The sequence below is a fragment of the Geospiza fortis genome, unplaced genomic scaffold (assembly GCF_000277835.1).
Source record: "Geospiza fortis unplaced genomic scaffold, GeoFor_1.0 scaffold166, whole genome shotgun sequence".
Classification (NCBI taxonomy): domain Eukaryota; kingdom Metazoa; phylum Chordata; class Aves; order Passeriformes; family Thraupidae; genus Geospiza; species Geospiza fortis.
Window position 1 is genome coordinate 1,843,843 of NW_005054310.1, and position 12,396 is coordinate 1,856,238.

At 37.6% G+C, this 12,396-nt stretch overlaps 1 protein-coding gene across 1 annotated transcript in view; it reads left to right on the plus strand.

Moving 5' to 3' along the window:
* The first annotated feature begins 522 nt into the window (after nucleotides 1-522).
* The window catches only part of PAWR (pro-apoptotic WT1 regulator), a 64,013-nt gene continuing 52,139 nt past the window's right edge, over nucleotides 523-12,396 (plus strand). The window contains exon 1 of the mRNA XM_014312350.2: nucleotides 523-588. Within this exon, the coding sequence (XP_014167825.1) occupies nucleotides 523-588 (66 nt within the window). The remainder of the gene's footprint in view (nucleotides 589-12,396) is intronic.

The window sequence follows — 12,396 nt, forward strand, 5'->3', positions numbered from 1 at the left end:
TCAACACTGGTGGTGGCCTCTTGGAGTCCCAGTGCCCTGAGCTGGAGAGCCATGACTGTGAGAATGATGAACCCCAATCTCGTAGAGGATTTGCTTTTTCAGCTGAATCTGTGAGACCTGATGGAGTTCATCCAGGCGTACTCAAAGAGCTGGCTGATGTCATCACAAGGCCTCTCTCAATGATTCTGGAATGGTCTCAGGAATCGGAAAAGGTCCCAATCGACTGGAATTCGACAAATGCTCCAATTTTCCAGAAGGGCCAGAAGGATGCCCCTGGTAACCACAGGTCTCTCAGTTTCACTTCAGTTCATGGTAAAATTATGGAGAGCATATGTTGGGAGTTATTGAGAAACACCTGGAGGACAGTGCAGTCATGGGTCACAGCCAGCACAGGTTCATGAGGGGCAAGTCCTACTTGTCAAACTGAATTTCCTTTTTTGACAAGGTAACTCTCCAGTTGTGGTCTTTTTGGATTTCAGTAAAGCTTTTAATAATGTCTGTCACAGTATCCTTCTGAACAAAATGTCCAACACACAGCTGGATAAACACGTCACGCAGTCGGTGAGCAAGTGTGAGCAAAGGGTTATGGTGAGTGGAGTTACATTAGGCTGGTGACTTGTCACTAGTGGGGCTGTGCAGGGCTCCATCCTTGGCCCTGTGCTCTTCACCATCTTCATGAATGACTTGGACACAGGACTGGAAGGAATGCTGAGTAAGTCTGCTGATGGCACTGAGTTGGGAGGAGATGTTTATTGCCATGAAGGCAGAGGGACATTGACAAATGTTGCACCTGGGATGGGGCAACCCTGCATGGACGGACAAGCTGGGGAGTGTAACACTGGAGACCAGACCTATGGAAAAGGACCTGGGATCCTGGTTGATGGCAAGTTGGAAGGGCCACTGTTGATTAGTTCCATACAAGTTTGTACTGAGTTCTTAAAACTATATCCAGTTTACATTTACTACATTTATGTAAACTCACGTATGGTTTTCTCCACAACTTTTCTTCCCCCAGGGCTGGAGTTGTGTATTTAAATAATTTCATTTGAAAGACTAAGTGAGTGACTTACTTTTTGTGCTACACAAGGTCATGGGAAATTAAAATAAAAACCACAACCCTGATGTTTTATTTCAGGATTTTACTGTATTTGATTGGCTTGCATGTTGCTATGAAGAACTGAATGGAACATTTAGGTCTCTCTTACTCCAGGAGTGAAAATCTTATTTTCAACTTTGTTGTATGGTCTTACCATGTAATAATCACATCATCTTAGATGGTAGCTATGTTTGGTACAAAATACAAGAACATCATCCTGAGTTAAGGTACGATTAAAAAAATAAATTAGCCAACAAAACCTCTCAGAGAAACAAAAGTAATGATGTGCCATCGGCAATTTTTACCTATCTTAATTCTCAACTGTTACTCACCTTCACACAAACAGACAAACAACAACAACCAAGTGCTAGGTGTGGGCTTCACACAGTGTTTTATGCAGTATTTAATTGATTTTCTTGATCTGAAACCTAAGGAAGTGACTGATGTCTTCAATCTTTTAAGTCAGAAGCTTTTTAGTAGGTGGGAGGCTTATGGAAGCATAGTCCCGTGCAGTGCTGGGTGTTTTCTTTGTGTAGGTATTGAATCCAAGTGTAATTAAGGCTAAAAGGAACCTCAGGAGGTCTTTAATTCAACCTTGTTGCATCCAGTCAGATCTGGAAAATCTCCAAGGATGAAGTCTTCACAGCTTCTTTGGCAATGCTATCAGGACATGACTGTCCCTGAAATGACAGAGTTTTCCTTTCTTTTGGTCTGTCCTTTACATTTACCTCCATTGTCTCCTGCCATGCACTGCTGCAAAAAGCCTAGGTCTACTTGGTGTCTGCCTGGGACACTTGGAAAGAAGATGGATTTGGTTTTTTCGAAGAGCAACAATCTAGATGGGCAGAAATAGGTGATATAACAAGATCTGAGGTACAAAGGCAGGATAGCTGGGCAAAATGCATGCAGCACTCAGATGTGGAAAGATGATGTGAAATAACAGCAGATTGTATGTGTGGTGTCCAAGCCACAGACATCTGTGAGATGTATGAGAGACCATAGCAGGAGGCAAAAGCCAAGGCAGCAGTAATGGGGAATTCCCCTCTTTCACTGTTCCTCCTCTCAGCACTTTCTGACCCCGCTACTTATTTTTGTGAATTATAGGAACTTGTTCATGTCCTGCTTGTCCACTGTAGTTACTGGTACATATTTTATGAACTGTTTTCCATGCAATATGCAGTTTAGTGTTTGTAGGAACATGGGATTTCATCTGAAACCTGAACTCATCTGGATTGGTCTCTTCCCACTGTATGCTGTTTGTAAAGCTCTTTAGCTTAATTTTTCCTCTCTGTGCACCAATGAAATAAGACTAATTGTAGTGTGTCTGACTAAAGAACCACTTTGCTCAGTGTCCTGCTCCTACCATGGCCATAATCAGACACATAGGAAAAAGTCTGCAGAAATGTTGCCTGGTGCTTCCTGTGAGATAGTTTTCTAGCCACTTGGCAGTTTTCATCTCCAAGACTTGCTACACTGTATAGAAATTGCTAAATAGACAGAAATTAACATGAATTCATGTGCAAAATATTTGTTCAGTCTCCTCTTCAACTTGTGTAAAACTGTTAGTAAGCAAAACATCAGCTGACAGTGAGGTCCGCATTTCTAAGAACTCTCCTAGATGATGAGATACCTCTCTATGATTACTTCCTTCTCTTCCCTGCAGAAACTCAGTGTGGTATCTGTAAGCCTCATGCCATGATCCCTGTTCACCAATTACTGTATATTTTCCTCAAGATTGTTGAACTTCTGAAAGATGCCCTTTATTGCAGAGTTTAGGAGCTAATTAATATTCTGGTACTCTGACAGATTATTAAACAAAGTGAACATCAAAAAAGGCTTAAACCAACCATATAAGGTGAGCAGCCATTTCAAAAGAGTTCTAGCAGCTCTTAAGTCTGCTTTTAGAACAAATTTAATCTGAATACTCCCAAGATGCAATGAACAGAGTAATCAGTGATACAAAGTATAATTTAAATTTCTTCCATAAACATACATTTTGTTTTTGCAGGTTGAACTAGGAATTATTATTAATATTGATCAACTAATGAGTGCTTTGCCCAGCCAGAGCTATGCCAGTGCCTTATTAGCCTTAGTTGTTTGCAGTTTGGCAGTAGTTGTGCTTGTAGTCTGTGTCCCAGACTGTAATTCACAGATTGAGATGGAGTGTGTGTGATTTTTATTTGTGGCAATAAAGTTTATTAACAGTTATAGACTAAATCCAGTCTGAAATAGGACTATGACTTCATTTTTTCACAAGTCTGATATCAAGAGTCATATTGATCTCTGGTCAGAAAACAGTGCTTAGCAGTATGAGTAAGGACTCATAGCTCTGTTAACTGAGCAACTCTCCTCATTTTTTCTTGTATGATACACATTCTTCAGAATGTAGGAAAACAGGCTGGCACCCAGAAAAGATTCCATGTGTGACTGCTCTGTTCTTTGTACTTTAGTAGCTATCATCTTTTCACAGGTAATATTTAATGATTTGTGTTTTTTCCTGAAGCTGATAGCTGCTACAGGTACCTCTAGAACACAAAATCAAAAGCTTAGCTTTATTTGTTTGTAGTTTGTTTTCTTTTATGGAGTAGTTTTGAGAAAGATCTGTTTTGAGTAAAGATCTAGGTATTTTGGAATGTGGAAATTGGAGTGGAACATGGAAGTGCTTGGTCCTGTAGAAAATTATGGTTTAGACCTGTGTTAAATGAGTTGTTTAACTTCTGTTACACGACCATATTTAGGATTACCATTTCTTCCTTCCTATAAAAGCTCTGAGGCCCTTTTGTAAAAAGTTCTCTTTAATGCACTGACTCCAAGATAAAAGATTTTGTGTGTGTGTGTCTGTAATGTGGTACTTCAAAGGACGATTGTATGACACTGTCATTTCAATTAGACAAAAGCTAAAAACATCTGCAAAATGATGAGAAATGCTGAAAGATTTAAAAACTGAATGTAGAGACATTTGACAGAGCAATCCTTTGGTTTTATTCTTTTAGAAAAATAGCTGAAGATATGATTAATTGAGATGGTCCACATTATTTTTTGTATTTTAAATTACATTCATTTATACTATATTATGCTGAGAAGAAGTAAAGGATATGTTTGGAGCTTAATCATTAGTTAATGATTTGTCACTGTTTTTCAAGATGTTTGAGCCTAGAAAATGGTCACATTTCTTTCACAAAGGTAGTAAAGACTGTAGGAATGTCAGAAATGTAGTCGTTTTTCAGATTTGGAATTCTACAGCCGAATGTTTAAGAAGCATATATTTGGTGTGTTAAGTACTCTGATAAAGCATTCCAATGAAGTATATTAGAATTGGGCACTTTGAGCATTCTTAACAATTAAATTAGGGACCCACACTTGGCAACTGAATATTTAGGTACCAGCATTCAGATATTTCTGAATGGCATAGCTAGAATTTTGTTGGTCCTAACCCATCTGTCAAAGAATTTCCTATTCAGCCTATTTCTCTACTCTTTTGATCTCGTACTAATAGATTTGAAAAAGGACAAAGTCTGTTGTACTTCTTCATGGCTAGAAAGACAGAGGAACTCTAAAGATAATTTTGTGAAAATAGAAATAAGCTAAAAATTAACAAGACTTATACAGTGAGATACCCTGTATCCTCTTGAAGATGATGTGCATTGTAATTACCTTGTGTGAAATACTGCCCCTCAGGCAGTTGACTTCTGCAGCAAAATATGGGAGTTATTTTTAGCCTGAGGCAGAAACTGAGGAGCATCTCCTTATCTTCTTTAGTCTAAAACATAAATGGGTGTTTTAATATATCCCATTTGTGGGCTTGCTTCTTCCTTTCATTTAAAAAAAAATTGGGGCTTGTCAGATGTCAAATCAGTTTTTGTCAAAGTTACCCAGAGGCTATTTGAATGCAGGTGTTCCTGAGCAGCTCAATACAAAAAACCACTTCTCATTGCATATTACATTTTTAATGAGATGCAAGAATGTTTCAGAATCAAACCAAGAATTTGGAAATATTGATGTGTTTTTGCATGCATGACGTATTCATAACTGCCATTCTGCTTCCCTTTTTGATTTTCCTTTTTTTTTTTGTGGTCTATTTATTTAGAATGATCTGGAGGTTGTTTGTATGTTTTTATGTTCTAAAGCTTTCATCACTTACTGCTGACATGAGCAGAGAGACCAGAAAATGAGATCTGAAGCCTGGATTACGTACATTGTGCAAGCTATCAGTTAATATCTATTCCATTATTACAAGTGTAAGCATCCCTACAGCCTTGTATTTAGGTGCTACAGCATATTAATTTAGGTTGAGAATAGCTATTCTTCTGTTTTGAGATCCTCGGATCGATGTGGAAGGACCAGGATGGCACTCGGGCACTGCTGAACTTGTGGTTGATAAATCATGCTGACCTTATGTGACTCCATATGGAAATAATGCAAAATGTGGGTATGCAAATGTGATACAGTGATGTTCAAGCTGACTCTTAGACCTTTGGATGTCAGTGTTGCTTCCCACTTCTAAGAGTGTTTGGTGGGCTCGCCACTACATTGAGTAAGTGCAGTTGTTTTTGAATGAGTGCAGATTGTGCGCCTGGTGCATGGGCTTGAGGTCTGTCTATCAGATCTCAGTTTGGAAGGAGCAGTATTTAAAAGAATGGCTTTTGTAACACTTTGGCAGAATGGAATGGTTTATGTTCCTTTAAAATACACCTGTAAAAATCTTTCTTTAAATATGCTTGGATTTTTTAGCCTAAGGCAGAAACTGAGGAGCAATTGACTAGATTTACTGAAATAATAGGAAATAACAAAAAAAGGCTAAACTGAAGGATAAATTCAAGATGTGTGTATCCTGTAATATGTTGCAGGCCTTCAACAAAGATGAAAAATGGCCTGATATTTAAAAAAGCAGATGATAAGGAAAGGTAGCTAACTACAGATATAATTTAGAAGAGATAATTTTGTTGGTGTGTCTGGAGACAATTGATGAAGATGATAAATAAAAAGCAGCTCACTAAACAGAGGTGATTTTCTCTCATGCTGTTGATTGGTTTATTTTTATCTTTTCTTTTAGTTTTTTGGTCTCTTGAATGCATGTTGTATCCAGTGCTCATACTTGCGTATAAGATGGTATTTATAAAGCCTTTTGCATTTCTTCGTAGTCTGGAGACTGAGATAAACTTTTTTGAAGAATATTGGGAAAAACCAGGCAGGGTTGCATAAGTGTTAACTGTTTTAAATCTGCAGCGACTGTATGGCTGGATTTTCCCTTCATTTTCCACAGCACTTCCAAAATGAGTATGGGATAGATAAAACTTTTATTGGAAGATAGAGGTGAACATGTGACAAAGAGAAAGAGCAGCAGTATTTGAGTGTCAGAAGGGAGACAGAAAAGTGTATTCCAGTCAAGTTATATATTCCATATTTTTTAATTATAGATTCTGAAATGGAAGGTTTGTTACAGCCATTCTTAAAACACAGTGACCAAAATTTTTGTTCATGTACATGTGTATGAATCTAAGCTTAAATATGAAAATTAGTTTGGTGACATTTTTATGAGCCAGTATTTAAAATTACAATTTAAATACATTTCTTTATTTCTCTATGAAATTGAATTCATAGCATTTATGCATCCTGTAGTTCAGGGTAGAGATCTAAATCTGAAATAAATGGTAAAGAGTCTTCTTTTTCCCCATTTGGTTGTTTGCCACAATCATTGGTTCTGCATAGCAGGACTCCAGTGGAAGCTTGGGGGGACTGTATGAACTGGGATCTGTGGCTGGAGTAGTATTTGGTCAGTATCAAGAGTTGATGAGCAAAAAGGAAGTAAGGCCTGTAAAATATTTTTTCCACAGTTTTAAGTGGATTTTTTTTCCATTATAGTCTACTTTTATTCAACTTACAGAATTAAGATTTTTCCATCTTTTGTGCAGGGATGGTTCTTCTGCTTGGACACTGTTTATTAGGAAGCTGCACTAATTAATCATGAATGAATCCCCTAAAATATGACTGGATATGTTCTGCCTTAAAGGGGTTTCCATCAGGGATTACAGGTGCTGCCTTCTATCTGGAACTCAGCCTGGACCATATTTTTCTAGCTGTCCTCGTGTGCATGAACTGTTTCTAGGCCAGCACTGTGTGAACTTCATAGATGATGGGATGTAAGAAGTGAGCTCAGAGGGACTGGTGGTGGCTTGGGGAACCAAGTACACGGAATGGGATGTGTGAGTGTGTGCTGGGTGAGAGGGGAAGCTGCCTGTCCAGACAAAGAAGCTTGGAGGAGGTAGTGGTAGGTCACAGATGTTTGTGCCTAGGGATAGCCTCCAGACTCCAAATTCAGCTTTGCATCTAGGCTTGAACCAAAGTGCAGTTGGTTTCATTTGAAAGGTCTTGGCTTTGAATCAGCTACAGGTCCAAGGAAGGACATGTTTTCTCTGTGATAGGCAGCCCTTCCAAAGAGGACTGTAAATAATGTCATGTAGTTATGGAAATACATTCCTTGAAATATTTTACTTTTGAGAAAATTGCGTATTTTCTGGTCAGTGTTTTCATGTGTTAGCAGCTACTCGTACAAATTGATTTGAAAGGTGCAATTGTAACTGAAAAAGAAAATTTCTTGGGAACAGAAGAAAAGTAATCACTTTATTTTCTCACTTTTTTACTTCTAAGAACTTGACTAAAATTTTAGGTGGCATGCCTCATGTCTGTAAGAGGACATTCCCTTTATTGGTTGTAGCCACAGGTTTTATTTAACAAGAACAGTCTCAGAATGGCATGTTCAGTCATGCTTTAACTGTATGACAAACAAAATGTCTGAAGCACATAGAGATAACAGCAAATGGGGACTGTATTCTAGCAAAGAGACACTGGCTCATTAAACAATCATGTTCATCCCTGGTATTCCAACCCCTCCTTTTCTTTCTCCTCTCAAAATTCTGGCACTGCCAGTGTCTGGTGATAGTATACTCCAGCAATTAATAGGTGAAAGGATGTGAAGCCTATATGCCTGACAAGTTCATTTAAGGTAGAAACATAGTACACCAATGCAGCATTTCCTATTGATCGCTGAGAGTATTTAATTTGTAACAAAGCTTTTTCCCGAAGTACAACAATGAAAAACCCCACTTAAAATGCACCCATGTGAAGTGTAGCTAGCGATCTTCAAAAGTTCTTTTGTGTGTGTGTGTGTGTGTGTATAATGAAGGAAAGTAGGAGGGTGGATAAAAAGTGGAATAATCTTTAAGGTTTAGTTTTAAAACTTCATCTTAAAGATGAAAAAAAAAAGAGTAGAGGTACTGGTATTTGAGCCTTTGTTCGGCTTAATTTAGAGCAAGCAGGTAGATTTTCTATTTTACAAAGTAGCTGGTTGCTTTATTTCTGATTTGTTTGTAGCCTGATCCTCCATTTATCTTAGTAATTTGTTTCTGACTAATATTTTAATAGCTTGTTAGGTACCATGTCCACTTCTGTAGTCAACGTATGATTTATTGTTGTTCATTTTGTAGTGTAGTACCAATTTAATTAAATGAGATTTACTGTTTTTGTTAGTTGTGGTAGCTATTTAATTCTTAATTTCACCAAAACTGCTGGGTGTGTGCTTCTAGGGATTTATTTCTTATTTATTTCTTCATGTCTTCATTCTCAGTAAAAGTTTTTAATTTTATGCAAAGGTCTATAATTGTAGAAAAATTTTTATTAAATTATCTTTTGAAGTTTTAATGGATTGTTGTTTTTAAAGATTGTGTGCTGGGAACTTTAAAATAAAACATCCTTTCAGGCTGTGAATGCATTTTGCATGCCTTGGACTTTTTTGTGTCTCCAGGTATGTCTGAGGTAGAGCAAAGGTCAAATGTTAACCATCTCCTCAAGTTACGTTTCAGATTAAGAAGACATGAATGTCAGGAATTTGCAGGATTGAGTTTAGTGAGGCCAGTAATGTCAAAGTATTAGCTGAAAAAGTGAGGAGGGGAAGGAGGGAATATGGCAAGAGCGAGGTGGGTATTTTGCAGATACTTAAAGATACTTCACCCAGGGCAGACAATGTGTTACATGGGATCTCAGAACTGGTGGTGTTGGGATGAAAAAGTGTGTTGTGCGAATTTTACTTAAAAATTAGCTTTGTTAGCTGTGTAATGGTTTGGCTCTGAACAAAATTAGTGTTTGCTACTGCTTGGATTTTTTTTGTTTGTTCTTACTTTTTGTCAAATGTTTTAGCACCTTTGAAAGTCTGTGGAAGTGTGATCATGGATATTTAGGCTTTTGGGTTTTTTTCTTTTTTTAATTGGGAAGCTTTGCAAGAATGTGCTTATTTTCTGCTTAAATGCATTTGCTGCTTATAATTCAAATGAGTTCATAGATGAGTGCTTTTTACTTTCAAGATCAATCCTCTTCAAAAGATGGAGCTGTCCTTGAAAGGTGGATTTGTAAAAAGGCATTTATCTCCAGAAGGCTCTTTTTATTGTTCAGAACATAATCCTGTATTCTAAATATTTAATTTAGTAGCCAGAGTGTTTTACACACAGTTCGATTGAATTCCTTGATTTTTAAGGAATGTTGAACTTGAAGATGATGGTTGAGTCAGTTCTTGTTGAAATATAAGTAGATATCTGCTGTTGTAATCAACTGACCCAGGACTTGAAGAACTTGCCAGGAATTCAGTCCATACAGTCATGTTACATTTAAACTTGCTACTGTGTTGGAGCAGTTTACTTGTTGAGGGTATGTCATGATGTGACAGCACCAAAACCTGCACAAAAGATAACAGGAGGGAACAATTTCCACTCAACTATTTTAAAGTATTTGGAAAGAGAACCACAGAGCTAAGTGATGAGTTGTGAGTTTTTGTTTTAAGCTTTAATGCCTTTTGTTACAAGATACTTAAATGGGCCTGTAATGAGGCTGAAGGAATTGTTTTGGCTGCTTACCCATTTCAGACATTTGGCAGCTGCCTGTTTAGTCCCCATAAAAAGTCCTTTGATTGTCTTCTCTTGACAGTAAATAGCAAGAGGAAAAGGTGTGAAGCTCATACACTGTAAATCTCTGTGCTGTATCTGCTAGTAGAGTACTGTACCAGAAATGTGCACATCACTTCCAGATGTTAATGTCTGGTAGGAGGACTAAGTGTAGTTTGTTTTGAGAACTGAATAAAATTAAAATACACTCAAGGGTATGCTTTTTTTTACTTTAGCTTAATTTGAAGGCAGCCTTAATTTCCAAGTCAAACTTTATTGATTTTATTTTATGCTGCCATGAATTGATCAAAAAATTTCATTATTTTTGCCTTTGGTTCCTAATTTTGCTCAAATACCAATTTCCACCATGGCCTTTGTCAATACAGTCACTGCTTACTATAGTTATTGGCTGAAAGCTTACTTGTTTTCATCAAATAGTCCTTTCATATTGAAGGGGGACAGTCAGGGAATCCTCTTGAGAAGGTACTTTATAATGCAGTCAAAAGCTACACCTGTGTATCCCTTAACTTCTCACTAGATCGTGTAGCAATACACATGGAATAGGATTTGCAGTCTCCATGTGACTATGTTGGTTTTCCAACATTTGTCTCTGTGTTGGTTTTCCTCTGCATCTTTTAATCCACGAGTCCCATTTCTTCTTTTCCTTGCATCTGAGAAAGTTGCTGCTCTCAGTAATAATAAAGCTACAAATTCCAATGAAAGGCCAATAAAAGAAGCGATCCAACTAATATGCCATTGAAGGAAATGCAGTGTAAGTGAAGGCACAGAGAGAAAGGAGCAGAAAATAATTCATGGAAGGGAGAGAGATTTCTGATCTTGGCGGTTTTGATTTGATTTCAGTGAACTAGATTACAAATCCATTGGAAGCTGACCTTTATTGGGTTTGGTGCATTTGGAACACCTTTGCTCAATATCTAGTCTTTATCATATAGTGTGTGATACGAGTTGTGACTTTACTGTGTGTCTGTTTACATAGCCAGAAGAGTTAGAGTTGGAGCAGTGAAGCAGTAAAGGTACATTTGGACAGGGCAGATCACTTTTTGGGTGTGGGTAACTTGAGCAAATATTCCAGGAAGAAGTATGTTTCTATCCAGAAAAATGTATGCATTTTAAGCAGTCCATCTTTCTTCATTCCCCTAATGAATAATAGAGAATCAGTTGGCTCTTCAAAACCATAAGCTTTGGCTTTTAAAAGATTTTCCTTTGCATATTTTAGGAGAACTTTTCAAATGCATCCGATTTGTTGTTTGTGTGGACTTTTTTTTCCAAATTGTTTGCTTCTGCATATTTTTTTAGATGCATCTTTGGACTTGTGCCTGAATGCTTCTTTACACAGAGCTTTGAATTACAGAACATTTTGCCTGAATCATCTCAAAAAGGCAGTATTGATCTCATTGTTGCCCAAATGTAAGAAAAATAAAAGCCAAGTGGACTCTGAGATTTCCACTTTGGGGAGAAGTGGGTGACAGGACATGGAAGATAAATCAAGCAGTCCTGCTGCCTCTGTAAATGCATGTAACTGTTGATGGGAGGAGGCCTTTGGAAGTCTCAGAGCAGTACTTTGAGCAGCCCTGGATCAGGTCAACCTTGGCTTTTGTCTTACTGAGGCTTGAGAACCTTTCAGGATGGTCTCTCCAACTGTGTGTCTGAGTAACCTCGCCCAGAGCTGTGCTGCTGCTCTCTTACTGAAATATTGTTCCTAGTATCCAGTTGATGCATTTTGTACCCTTTGCTTTATTATCTGCTGTTTCACAGAACAGCCTGGCTCCCATCCTCTTTGTAACTAACCTTCAGATAGTTCAAGCTTGCTGCGAAATTGCTCCTTGATTTCTTCTTTAGCAGGCTGAACAAGTCCTGCTTCATGTGCTCTTCCTCTGAAAACCATCTCTAGTTTCTTTTCCTGGTCTTTACTTCATGTGCTATTTTCAGAAATTACTCTGATTATGTACTTTAATCATATTTAAATCAGAGTAAAGGGAGTATAAAGCATTGTTAATTATTTTTGTTGGTTTTCTTAGTCCTTCTTGTAAATGAGGTGAAGCATATCTGAGAAAAGTGTCTTTTTGTTGGTTCTCCTTGCTGGAGTTACTGTTCATCAGACACATATCGGAGAGACTGTGGGTTGTTTCTTTTTTATAAAGGAATAAGAAAGAAAGAATTACCAATTTTTCAAGGTAACTTCCTCAGAAGCTAGTAAAAGTTCACATTTTTCTCAGATCCTTTTCTTTCCAGATGTTTCAGGCGCCTAGGGACCTTAATTCAACTGTTCTTTCAAGAAAGGAAATCAGTATGAATTCACAAATGATATGTCCAATGCAGTAATTTTAAGTAGGAAATATTTTTTAGGTT